The 12,292-nt window shown below is 48.3% G+C and overlaps 1 protein-coding gene across 3 annotated transcripts; it reads right to left on the bottom strand.

Moving 5' to 3' along the window:
* Positions 1-4,374: 4,374 nt before the first annotated feature.
* Positions 4,375-11,393, bottom strand: LOC135376657 (uncharacterized). 3 transcript variants are annotated; one of them, XM_064609168.1, is made up of 7 exons: positions 11,009-11,393; positions 9,874-10,798; positions 9,609-9,740; positions 9,459-9,555; positions 5,746-9,323; positions 5,208-5,630; positions 4,702-5,095 (listed from the first exon to the last, which is right to left on the bottom strand). In XM_064609168.1, exons 3-7 carry the CDS (start codon positions 9,634-9,636, stop codon positions 4,779-4,781), a joined length of 4,443 nt encoding a protein of 1,480 aa, XP_064465238.1. In that variant the 5' UTR covers positions 9,637-9,740; positions 9,874-10,798; positions 11,009-11,393; the 3' UTR covers positions 4,702-4,778. The 3 variants fall into 3 exon arrangements, with proteins under 3 accessions (XP_064465236.1, XP_064465237.1, XP_064465238.1); XM_064609166.1 differs by having other exon boundaries at positions 4,375-5,630; XM_064609167.1 differs by having other exon boundaries at positions 4,375-5,630; positions 11,368-11,389.
* Between the last annotated feature and the right edge of the window lie 899 nt (positions 11,394-12,292).

Here is a 12,292-nt window from a genome sequence, read left to right as displayed (position 1 = left end):
AATACAGGACAATACAAATTACAGGCAGGTTTAACAATCCTTAGAGACTAGTGAAGGCATGAAAATTTGCACCCGCGCCGCACGAGCACCTGCAGCAATGTCATTGGTGCAACCGCATCTGCACATCCGGACGCGTACTCTCATACCCGCAGACATACCCGCAGTCCAATGCGTACGCAGGTTTCAATTATGCCAGACGATCATCAGAGCACGAAATGATTTATTGGTGCTGGGGACACTACGCGTTAGCGAGCCACTTTTCCAATGCGCTGTCGCTGTGGTTACTGCTTCCATGGTTGCCAGCTTACTGACGCGAACCGTACCAGTCGTGGTGCCGAAAGATAGCCCCCATGCGGCAAACATAGTCAATGAGTAAGCAGAGAATATATGTGCTAGGAAATGAGAAAGCTGTCATCTCGCACACCACGGAAGGTGTGCATATTGGTGGGAGCGAAGAACGTCTTGGAAAGTATTTTGACCAAATGTTCGCAATGAATCTGATCGTGCACCAAAAGCTGACTGGCTTGCTTTGCGCCTTCGGGTATTGCGGGTATTCCCGCATAATCCGCGGAGGCAGTGCTGGTCTACCCGCGCATTACCCGCAACCCGCGATGACACGGAAATGTGTATACCCGCCAAGAACAAACTTGCGCGGGTACCCGCGGGACTCGCACCCGCATTCATCTTTAACGATACTACAGCCTCCTCTCGGAGGCCATGTATAGGAGTTGAACACAAGTATACAATAAATACGGCACTTTACACACGGGTTGGCTCGCGACGTGAAGCACCGAGTTATTACTTTACGCGCGATACACAACAACAATTTTACAACATTCCAGGGTTACCACAGACATTGTACAAAAAACAATCTAAGAAAAAGAGGTAGACTTTTCTACCCATCTCCGTGGAGCTGTATTGCAACCACATTTCTACTTAAACCAATTTTACCTTTTGGGTAGAACTGCAGATGACCGAGCAGATGAGCAGAGTAGAAACTGTCGTTCTACCAGCTTGGGTAGGAAGTTCTACCTTTTCTCTGTCTTTCTTTTCTTTTTTCTTTTTTTCTTAGAGCAAATGTGAGAAAGAAGAGTAAGGGAAACGGGGACGCTGCCGCTTATATCGGCGGAGGAGACTGCGTGCGAGGATGCGGATTGACCCGAAATGGTAGAGGTACAGTCGTTCTACCAGCTTGAGTAGGAAATTTTACCTTTTTTTGTTATAGAGTTGTAGAGGCGGAATCGCGGCGTATAAACACAGTGTACCTTTTAAACAACTAGAAAATGCATCAATCGAAGGTGCGGTGACTGACAACACTATCTGGCAGTGCGTTCCATTCCGATATAAAGCGTAGAAAAACAAAAACAAAAAGGTTACTTGAAAGCATCTATTCTGCTGAGAGAGCTGAGAGGATGGCGGCTAGCTGGTGAAGGTTCATAGTGATGGGAAACCTTATCTGTGTGTCTTATCTTTTATCGTCTTTTAGAGTCCTCAAGCTCGAGGACTATGGATCTATTCCTTCAGATGTCTTGAATTAGTATTACGGAGAATCTGTTGTTGCAATGATTAAGTATACAAGTCTACGTTACTTTTTACACCATGATTTGCATGTGATTGCATGTTTTGCATACATGTGAGCATAGCAAGCGTAGTCGATACACCCTCCTTTTTATTTGCAAAGTATTTGCGTGCATCTTCCACTTTCTTCCACTTTCGGAAACTTCAAGGACGTCCATCGCACCTCGCTACACAGGTTGTGTATTGTTGTAGCACATAAAATCGATCCAAGCGCGTGCTGCTTTGTCCTCGGTACCAGGTGTACACCACCGTGTCGTCACAGTGTCGTTTCATCGCGTTCACCGAGACGCTTTCCCCAGTCGTCGAACTTGTCATTCCTCCTTGTCAGTTCCACCTCTCAGTTACCTCAGTTACCTCTTCAGTTCCAAGACGGTGCCTTAAGCTTCCTTCCTTGGCATTTAAGCGATGCCATTTATTGTGTGCACAGATGGCACCGAACAGCAGGTCTGGTCTCATTTGACCAGGAGGAGGCTTTTGATGCGGTGCGGTTGCATATACAGTCCAAAATCGTCCTTAAAGCGAATCGTCCATATTATCGAATACCAAGGAAATAACAAAAAATTCAGGAGGTTTCTTGAAAAATATTCTCGAATTAGTGCCTGCTTGAAGGACCGTTGGCTTGGCGTTGCTGAAGTCGTCGACGCCAGAGCCTGACAACTTGCCTTGACAACTGCACCGCCTCTGTTCTCGTAAGCTACAACTCCTTGCACCAGGATGAGTCGTCATACAGCACCATGACGTCATACAGCATTTTCCAGGCTCTTCACGCCCGCAAATCAGGGTGTCGGAGCGAACCGAAAACCGGAACCGAAAACCGAAAAAAACCGCTATTTTGGTGCGAACCGGAACGGAATCGAAACCGTATACGTTTTTTTCGGTCAGGAGGGAAACGGAAAAATATATTTAACGATTTTCGGTCCAAGAAAAAAGCTTCGCCGGTTTGGACTACGGATAGGCGAATGAAACAGACGTCGTGTGCTCTGAAGTCATGTCATGGATACTATACGAGGGTTACGGTTACGGTGGAATGTATGTCGGTATAGTATGACCCTTAGGCTCCCTTTGTAATGGTTTATCGTTCGCGCACGCACACAGACTTAGAGGTACATGTGGCTCTGCCGTAGCATGCCGTAACATGTAGCAATGTGCCGTAGTGGTCGTTTTAATTTGATCCCCGCAAACTCTCCTCAACTAAACAGCAACCCAAGGGGGCTGCATAACGGCTTCTTTATAGGTAATGTCGCGCAACGCGTCCCTTGTTGGAGTGCAGCTAAGTTGAATACATTTACGTATACGCGAGGGCAAGCCTGTGCGAAGTGGCAGCTCACGCAGGCACGTGGCAGTGGCAGTACACGAGGAAAATAAAACGGAGCCGTCGAGCGCGTTTGTGAGTAAAGGTGTTCCTCGATTTGCATCCTACCCGTGCGGTGATGCTTGCTGGCTAGACAGACATTCGGATGGGACGCGATCGCTCCAATCCAGCAAGAAAGTACTTTACGTATGACTTCACGACAAACAAGTCCGTTTGTAGCATGTGCTTCAAGAAAGGAGAAAGCCCATTTGATCAGACAGTAACCTACAGGAACCAGGAGCTACCAATTTCACAGCTGTCTATTAATATTAAATACCATGTATGCGGAATAAACGGGTTTACATTTTGTAACATTGATTTTTTTTTGTTGTTGTTGGGATGAATATTCCCAGCAGAAGCCGAACCGGTTAAAAACCGGTATTAACCGTTATTTTTTTGCTCCGGAGCAGAACCGGTACCGGATCGTTTATGATGTAACCGGAACGAAAACCGGAACGAAAAACGTTTCGGTTCGACACCCTGCCGCAAATAACCCCCTTTCCTCTTATAGTTCTTGTGGACGGTTGCGAAGGAGGGGGCATAGGTCCCTAAACGCAACGGAACGTCTTACTTTCAAAAATTCTCCTGTAGAACGTGGGGAGAGGCTTACCCTCCACACTGACTACATAGACTACCATAGATTATGATCTGTACCGTGCTGGACCGTCCATTGTCCGAAAAGCGAGTTTTCATATTAACGGTCCTCTAAAAAATCGTACATAATTCGAGTTGTCCATATTAACGGGGCCCATATTAACGAGGACAGGCTGTACCCAGTAGTGCAGGCCGTTGGTTTTATTCCCGTGGTAGTGGGATAAATCAACACCACCTAGAAGAGAAGGCCTCTCCAATATCCCCTCGCCTTCGCCATATAAGTCAGCCTACTCGCATGGTTTCTCTCCAATGAAGCGCGTGTCGTCTCCTTCGCCGGGACACATCTTCCGTGGGATTGGCCGACGCCTATCCGAGTAGGATGACATTACGCTGCGAAGCGCTACGGAGCTGCGCTGAGCTTCTGTCCACGTGGTGTTGCATTTTATACCCCGGACTTTCGGCTTGCATTGAAGGGAAAGGGGGGGGGGCACTTCTCAGTGGCACAAGTACACCACAGGCACGGTTCCCTGGTTCCAACCTAACGCCAGATGCTAGTTGTGCTATGTGCAGATGTGCTAGTTCTATGCGGCAAATTAGTGAACGCACTATTCATGTGAACAAAAGTTATGAGTTGATGCCTGGAGAGCGAAGTCAATGGTGATGTTAACGAGAAGTTGTGACCGGTTACACTGATATGTGGTTCAGTATATCGTGGACGCATTTTAGTGCGCGTCAGGGTAATCAAGGAAAATACTATTGTTCTATACACGTTGCTATTTCGCGAGGTCCAAACTCTCTCACATCGGCGTCAACGGTATGTTTCCCATACTGATCCAATCAATTCAATTCAATCCACTATACATTGGTTTATTATAACTATGAGCACTTCAAGCTATTTCTTCGCCTTCCGTACCAGCTTCGTCCATAGTCTGCATCGTAGTAGACGCCAAGCTATGCATCTCTTCCTCCTCAGACGACTCGCTCGACATTATCATATCTTGAGAAGATGGGCGTCCCGACGCATCCAGGACAGACCCTCCATCGCCAGGCCTTAACGACGCCCTCCTGGCCGCGTTCAGCCATCGCTGAAAGGGCAACGAGTCCGGTTTCCAAAGACGGTTTTTCTCAAGGTACGAAAGGGCGCTTACGCACTTCTTCAACGGTTTTTCCTCTTCGACGGAATTCCCTATTCGGCTACGACCTTGTGTCATAGACGGCGTCATGTATTCCGTCGAGTTCGTACGTCTCAACATTCTCAGACTGATCGGAGCAACGGCGCTCGACCGCGAACTGCTGCAGAGAGGGAACGGCGTACGGTACGGCGCAGTTTTTCGCAGCGTTTTCTTGAGCGATTTTGGAGGACCGCTGCTAGAGCTGTCTTCGAAACTGGCCTGCTCTGCGATGGTGGTTGCACCGTTGGGTGAGAAGATCCCACTTTGACGTTCCGTATCATAAAAGCGCCTGCCTCGGTCGCAGTCGACAATGATTGTTGCCTCCGACGTACTTTCGCACTGTGGAAGAGCTGGAATAATGCGGTAGTCTGCGCTGGACTGCAAACTGGATGATTTCTTCCTGTCGGTTTCGATATTTGGTGGTTTAATTTCTAGTGAAGTCGGGTAGTCCGTCTTCGGTATCATCTCGTCCGGTTCAAATGGTTGCGGGACATTAGAAGAAATGGGCTTACCTTGTAAGTCGTAACTCACGTACGTGGTTGATTTGGGTGTATCCCGCGTCACAGATGTCTGGTACGCCGTTTTATGCATGTACAAGAAAGTCTTCAGAAGTGGATTCATCTGGTTTTCGCGGATGAAGTTTTCGAGGTCGATCTCCTCCAACGTTGTTCCCTGTCTTGTGTCGTCCAAGCCATGCAGCACATGAGCCATGGATTCGGTTTCCATAACGTCGCCCGAAGGATCCGTTGAAGGTGAGATTTGGCAGGATGAGACTTCCTTGTAGAGGGAAACAGTCCTAAGCCAATATTCTGTATACGACTTGGAACGCGGGACGAAAGCAGGTTCACCATCAACGCTGCCTAGTCTGTCGGACGGAAGGATGCCGTGGAATGACGCAGATTTCGGCCTCGTTCGTTTTCCGTTGGTGAAGCCACCTGTATAGGTTTCTCATATTACTGAAGCCAAATATCAGAGCTGCAAGCTATTTAAGCTAAAGCAGTGTAACTGTAGCTAATATCTCTCTTTTTCGAGCATGTAGCTATTACGTACTTTTCCGGTCTCTTTGTCCACCTTCTCTCGAGTCTTCGGTTTTGCTGCCTGACACGGACGAAAATCTCACGACTGCAACTCCCGTGGTGGTGTAGTTTGCACATATGCTCTCGGTGTCACGATATTCTTCTCGAAATGGCTCAGTCCATCTGGCGGTGTTGCCGTCGGGAGGAGAAGACGTCGTTTCCTCCAGAGGTACGATATTTCCAATCGCGCCTTCGCGCGTGTGGTGTTGAGAGGGTGTCACTTCGGGTGTCATCTGTTGTACTCCTGCTGCGTTCTTGAGAACATTTTTCCTGTATTCTTTTAGGAGCAATTTAGGAATCGGAGGGACCCAGCTCATTGTTTTAGTGTCTTGATCTCGATGTTTTTCAGGTGGTCGTCGCCTTCTCGGGCTAAATGGGAATCGCGTATCAACAGAACGACGAGGTTTTTCGCAATCGTTAGACCCTATATTAGATTCTGATGAATTAACGACAGTAACTTGAGATAAGAACTTCGTCATTTCTTTCTCTTCCAAGTGAACATAACCGTCTTCATCCAAGCTATCTTCCGTCGTCTGAGTCGTCATTGCACCAGTGGTGGTATCCTCTGACGACGAAGTCTCACTCCCGGGGGCGTCACCATCAGCTCCATGAATGTCCACGTCTGGGAAGCTTAATTCCGTGTAAAACCTTCTGGTAGATGTCGATGATGTTTCTTGCGTAACCGTGTTGTCAGCTGTCGTAACCGTGGTCGTCGTTTGTCCAGGTGAATCTTTCGAAGATGAAGAAGTTTGCCGAGTTCCTGATGACGGCTGCAGGTCGAATCCTTCCGCCGTGTTAGCTTCACCGCTCGACCGCGCAGTTGTAAATTCACACTCTGGTTTAACATAGTTCGTTGATGGTGATTCTGGAGCAATAAGCTTGTTGCGTGTCGAAGTACCAGAGCTTTCCCTATTCACCTTTTCCAATGGCTCATGGGTGAGCGCTAGCAAGTTTTCGTGTTCGAAAGGCACCGGAGGAGCCGTTGTGCTCTGCATCGACGGCACCCCATGTGTTGCGAGCTGAAGAACATGGGCGTACTCTTCTTCCAAAATTTCCTTCAGGATATTTTTCAAGTGGCCTCTTCGTAGGCGCGAAAGTGGCTGACTGAATGCTTCCAGATCAGCTTTAGGCGCGGTGGAATTTCCTTTGGGATTAATATCAACTTTGGAAACGTCACTGGTACTTAGGAAGTCCTCGTTCAAAAGCACGTCTTGCATCAAGTCGTAACCGCACACAGCCTCCTGCGTAGCTTTTGCTTCTGGGAACTTCCTGTTTTCTTCTACAGCTATGGCTCGATTTGGTCCTACGACTCTGTTTAAGCACTGGATGATGTCGTTCTCGGTGATTGTCAACTTGACCTCTTCGCATGCCTTTCGAGGTGGAGATAACTTAGCTGTAGTGTCATTTAGTATCGAGGACGATGCGACTGTTTGCAGGTTCTTCTCAACGATCTCTTCAACTTTGCTGCATGCCATATCTTGTCTTGGTGTATTTAACAGAAAGAGCGCAGGACATTGAATATCTGAAGGGAGGCTACTTGAGGTGGGATCTACGTATGTGGCAGCAGTGCCTGTCCTAATCACTCTTTCGTGGTAGGATTGCGCATATTCTTTCACTTCGCTCGAAGGCCCCGAAGAGCACAGAACAATGCTTTCTTCAACGGGCGTTCTGTCACAAGCGTCCACTTTCTGCAGCACGTCTTTGCAACCCCAACCATGAATGTACGTACAGGACCTATTGAGAAGCCTGGACGTCGACGGATTAGGCATGTATGACCCTAGTTCCAGTCGTGACAACGAAAATGAACTATCTTGTGTGTGATATTGTAAACCTCCTCTCTTTCTTGAATAAGGGGGTAGAAGAACTGACTTGTTCCTTTTCTTCTTAGGTATCCAGGTTTCCAGGTTAAGTAGTGGCGTTTCTTCTTCGGCTTGCAGACCTACGACCTCGTCTTTTATCGGGGATAAAACGATTTTAGGTGGCTTCTTAAGAAGCTTCTTTGGTATACCGCAGAGCGAGGTTTCTTCTCTGACTTGCAAGGCATTGTCAGAGTCAATGTAGTGTACCCTCGGGTGTACCATTTTTGTGAATCCACCAACACCTGACTGTGTTCTATCAACCTCCCCATTGTTTTCCAAGGAATCATTTATCGAGGGACAATCTGCAGTAGCTACCGTCGGAGCCTTGCCTGCAAGGTACGCCTTCAGACTATCCCTAGGACGATTGTGAAGGTCCACATCACTCGAAATCGGCTCCAGAACCAGTTTTGCTGAATCGGATATCGGCAGGGTCGTCGTCGGAATGAACTTCTGTTGTCTCATAAAACGATTGGGGTCGGAACAAGAGTGAAATGATTCGGTCGTCGCATTATCTTGTCGTTCGTCTCTAAGAAGGTAACACCTTTTTGGAAGACGATCGGGTGTCTGTGTAACAGGAAAAGCATCGATGGTTGCAGGGGTGCTTTGATGAGTCTGCAAGCGAGGAACACCATAGACTGGAGGCCCCGGAAAATTTCTACCGACCCGATGTTCGGAGACCGTATCGCTTATTCGAATTCGCTTATGTGGATCGTTCGAGACAGAGTGTGGAGTGTGGAGAATTCGACATAGGGTGGACACATCCGCGTACGTTTTGCCTTTTGCTTCGCCGCACCCTTTATCGAGAGAAGGAAGCAGCTCCACGGTTTTATTTCTTGGAATAGCGCTGGACGTCCGACAGGAATCTCCGAAAGACACTTGGTCAACGCTGGGGGCTTCCTGCGCCGCCATAGTGTGTAGCTTCTGGCGTAGCTTGAGGAGAGTTCGAGAATACACGGCTCGGACTGTATCAGAAAACTTGCCCTCGTCAACTTCTACTCTGCATTCGTCTCCTTCGATTCTGCGGAGCCCAGCTGGGCTGCTCCGCGGGTTTGAGAGCTGGTCTATAACTATCTCCATAATGTGTTTTAGGTCCGCGTTCAAGTTGAAATCTCGCCTTTTCTCGTCGTCTCCGTGCTTTGGCGATGGTGGGTCCGCATTCACTTCGGCGTGTTCAATATGCGGCACAAGGACATCGTCAGCTTGCCTTTGAGAATCCAGAGATGTCGCCATATTTGGAGTGGTAACTGGGGAGGTCTGTTGCAACGGCTCGACTGACTTCTTAGTAATCTTCGACCTGTGTGATGTTGTCGCTCCCAATGAAGTATTTGCTGTTGTTGGAGACGCTTCTTGAGAAAGCAGTCGCGTTGCTCTGCGAAGGTGAGATTCCAATGAAGCTATGTCCTCAAAGTCCAACGGTTCGTATGGCACGTGGACATCGACCACAACCGTGCTCTCATGGGAGGTTCTGGTAGGCCTGGTAGGCCGGATTTCGATTAGACTTTGCATCTGCGGAGAGAGCACGGGCTTTCGAAGTACCATATCTTGTATCTTATCTTTGCAGTCATTGAAAATGCGCTTGATGCCTTTGCTTAACAGGGCCATCGGAGGATCATCCGCGTGATGTCGCCATCGATAACGACCATGTGGTCCTTCGTCGCTATCTTGGTGTCGGCCTTCTCTGACAATTATGATCCTGGAACAAATTGTGAGGGTATACCGGATTTTGCCACTCGATTACTCTTCCTTGAGACCGCATAACACGGTCTAGCTGAATGTAATGAACGATATCCCTAGAGGCTTTATGTGATGTGCTCTACCGAGACGTTACCTGGCCACAAGAGCTGCAAAGCCTGCGATAGCTCCGATGCTCATGAGAAGCATGGCAAACACGTTGGCCGTCTGGGAAGTAGTACTGGATGCTGAATCTGTGCGGTAAGAAGAAAGTTAAGATCACCACTTAACAGGATGTGTGTCTAACCTGGGATGCAAAGGTCCTTCCTTTTCATAACGTTCGGTGGCGAGCAGGTGCAGATCTGGTTCACACATTCCACATAAGGGTTGAGGAACGCACATTCGGCGGTGTCCGCGCAGTCTTCGAAGATCAGGCGAGCTGGACAATTAGGACATTGTTTTTACTACCCGTCTTTGTTCAACTCGCTGTTGCATAGCGACGGTAAAATCATACTCTTCGCTAAAACAGAGCTGGACTCCACTACGCTGAATACGCATCCAACGCATCTTACCAGAGACACATCTTGGCTGGTCGTGCTCCACTACACGAACAGGTGTGGTGTCGGGGCACTGACAGGTTCCTGTCGAGCCTTGCTTCTCGATGTTGCACACTTGGCCCAAGACTTGCACGCAGTCGAAGTCGTCCGAGCACCGCTTACCTGTCTTGTGCTTCGCAGTATCTGGAATATAACGCAGCACAATTGAGATCTTCGGGGCTTTCGCCGCTGTGTGTGTAAGTAACCAGACAATGATAGCGGTATCTCTACTGAAACGCCGAGTGAACGAAATGCACCTGATTTCTGACGTGTGTATCGCAAGTGGGTACTCGCCCTCTCTTTTCGAAAGTGGGGAGAAGTAGTACACGGGGTAACTTCGCCAATAATCCTGTTGGCTACCGTGGTACAGGGCGCATCCCAATGAAGCCTACTGAGGGATGCTCGCATGTTTTCTGTGGTGGGTTGTGCTCTTGGACTACCCCAATCCCAGATCAATAAGGTTAGCGCACCCCTCTCTCTCCTGTACCACCATCATCTCTCCCACCCCTCTTGCAGGGTGCAACGAGCCGCCACTCCAGAGTAGGCTGACAGAAGCTTTCTCCCTGCATCACCTCACCACCACCCACCACCACAGAGAAGTAGCACTCTGTAGAGGCGTTTGATACGAGCATGTTCTACGCACGAGTATGCATTTTTTAAGTGGCCAGTAAGCGGTGACATGTTCTTAAGTTGACGTTAACATTGCCCTGAGTTTGAGCCTTGAGTTTGACCTGCTTCTGCTATGTTCTTCCTCCGAAGGTGCGTAAGGTTATTTTAAGAAAACTTGCAATAAGTTGGCGCAGGAGTTGGTTCGTGGATGAAGAGAACTTCCCTCGCCTGTCGCTTCCCCGTAGAGTTCTCCATTTGCCATTGGAGGGTTTCTTGAATATCAGTTTTGAAACTGAAATTGGAGAATGAGAGCAGAGTTAATCTTGTTGCCATCTAGTCATTTGGCCTCACTCTAAGCCTAATTCAAGCAAGAATTCGAGATGTTCGTCCTAAACTGGTCACGTCAACTGTGATGCTTTCAACCTGTAGGTGCTTCGTTTAGTACATCGTTCTTTTGTCAACATTAACTCGTACCCTAGCTTTAAAACCGCTTAAAGCTCACATGTGAGGCGGGCGCTTCAATTGCGGGACATCCATCTCAAGATCTGGTGACTTCCGACGTGTGGGTTTTGAAGACACAGTCTGCTGCCTCACCCTCCAAGCGAGAAGGACCAGGAGAACGCGCACAACATGCATTCCCGCTTTCTGCGCGAGTACAACAACAGCAGTGTACATAGCAAAACGGTCCTTGAGAGATGAACTTAACCTGCCTGGTTCGTCTTGATAGAGGAAGAAATATTTTGGAAGGAGTCAGAAGACGCAGCCTACTATGCTAGTGGAAGGAGTCCACTTATGAAATTGAATGTGGAAGGAAGAAATAGCTTGGAGGTCCTGGTGATGAATGTGCTGGAATAGAATTACCTAAACACCCGCTGCGGTTTTCTGAATGGTTCGTCTTCTTCTTCTTCTTCATCCTCGGAGAATGGTTCTGAATGGTTCGTTCGGTGGAGTGAGATCACGAGGAAGTTTCTTTCTCTTCTTCTTCTACACGCGTTCCTTCTGACAAGACTATATGCTGCTGTCGTGAAGGTCGAACCGAAAAGTCTCCCAACCCTGATCGCCTTCCACTTTAATTTCACAAAAGCTTCTGGTCGACAGTGCGGCAGCTTTTGACTTTGGTATTTAATAGTTGTTTGACTGGTGGCCTCCTGTGTCCTCTTCCAAGCGGGAAACTGTTGTGACAGTACTCTGCAAGCACCCGTCCCGCTAATGGGGCCCGAATGCTCACAGACTTGTGTCTAGTAATGTCCCCTGAAATCGGCCTCGGGAGGGGTATATGAATACATGTTTGTGGGTGCGTGCATTGGTGACTGAGCTCTATTGCACAACCTCAGAAATTCCAGGGTGGATGTTACAAAACAGCCAAGGCGGGTGTCGGAAAATCCCTGCCAGTACCTCTACTGGATACACGCTATACGGTTATTTCGAACGCAATCCTGCTGATAATTGCTCTAGTCCTTGGACTTAATTGTTATCCCTCCTTCTCAGGCATGTGCAATCCCTGAACGGTCCCTCAAGCTGCATTCCTTGACATTAAGCAATTTTTTAACGCAACAGTTACAAAAAAACGGCAACTTTTGTCCGTTTTGATCAGAACAAGACTTTTGGTATGGTACACACCACGAGCGCATGTACGAGTGTGAAAATTGCTGTTTTGGTACCTGCTGCGCCCAATAAATGGAATCACGTAATGACAAGGAATGAAGCTTGAGGGACCGTTCAGGGACCCCATATGCCTGAGAAGGAGGGACACCGATTAAGCCCAAGGACCAGAGGCCCAGGATTG

Source organism: Ornithodoros turicata, unplaced genomic scaffold (assembly GCF_037126465.1).
Source record: "Ornithodoros turicata isolate Travis unplaced genomic scaffold, ASM3712646v1 ctg00001197.1, whole genome shotgun sequence".
Taxonomy (NCBI): domain Eukaryota; kingdom Metazoa; phylum Arthropoda; class Arachnida; order Ixodida; family Argasidae; genus Ornithodoros; species Ornithodoros turicata.
This window is presented reverse-complemented; position numbering and strand designations above follow the sequence as displayed.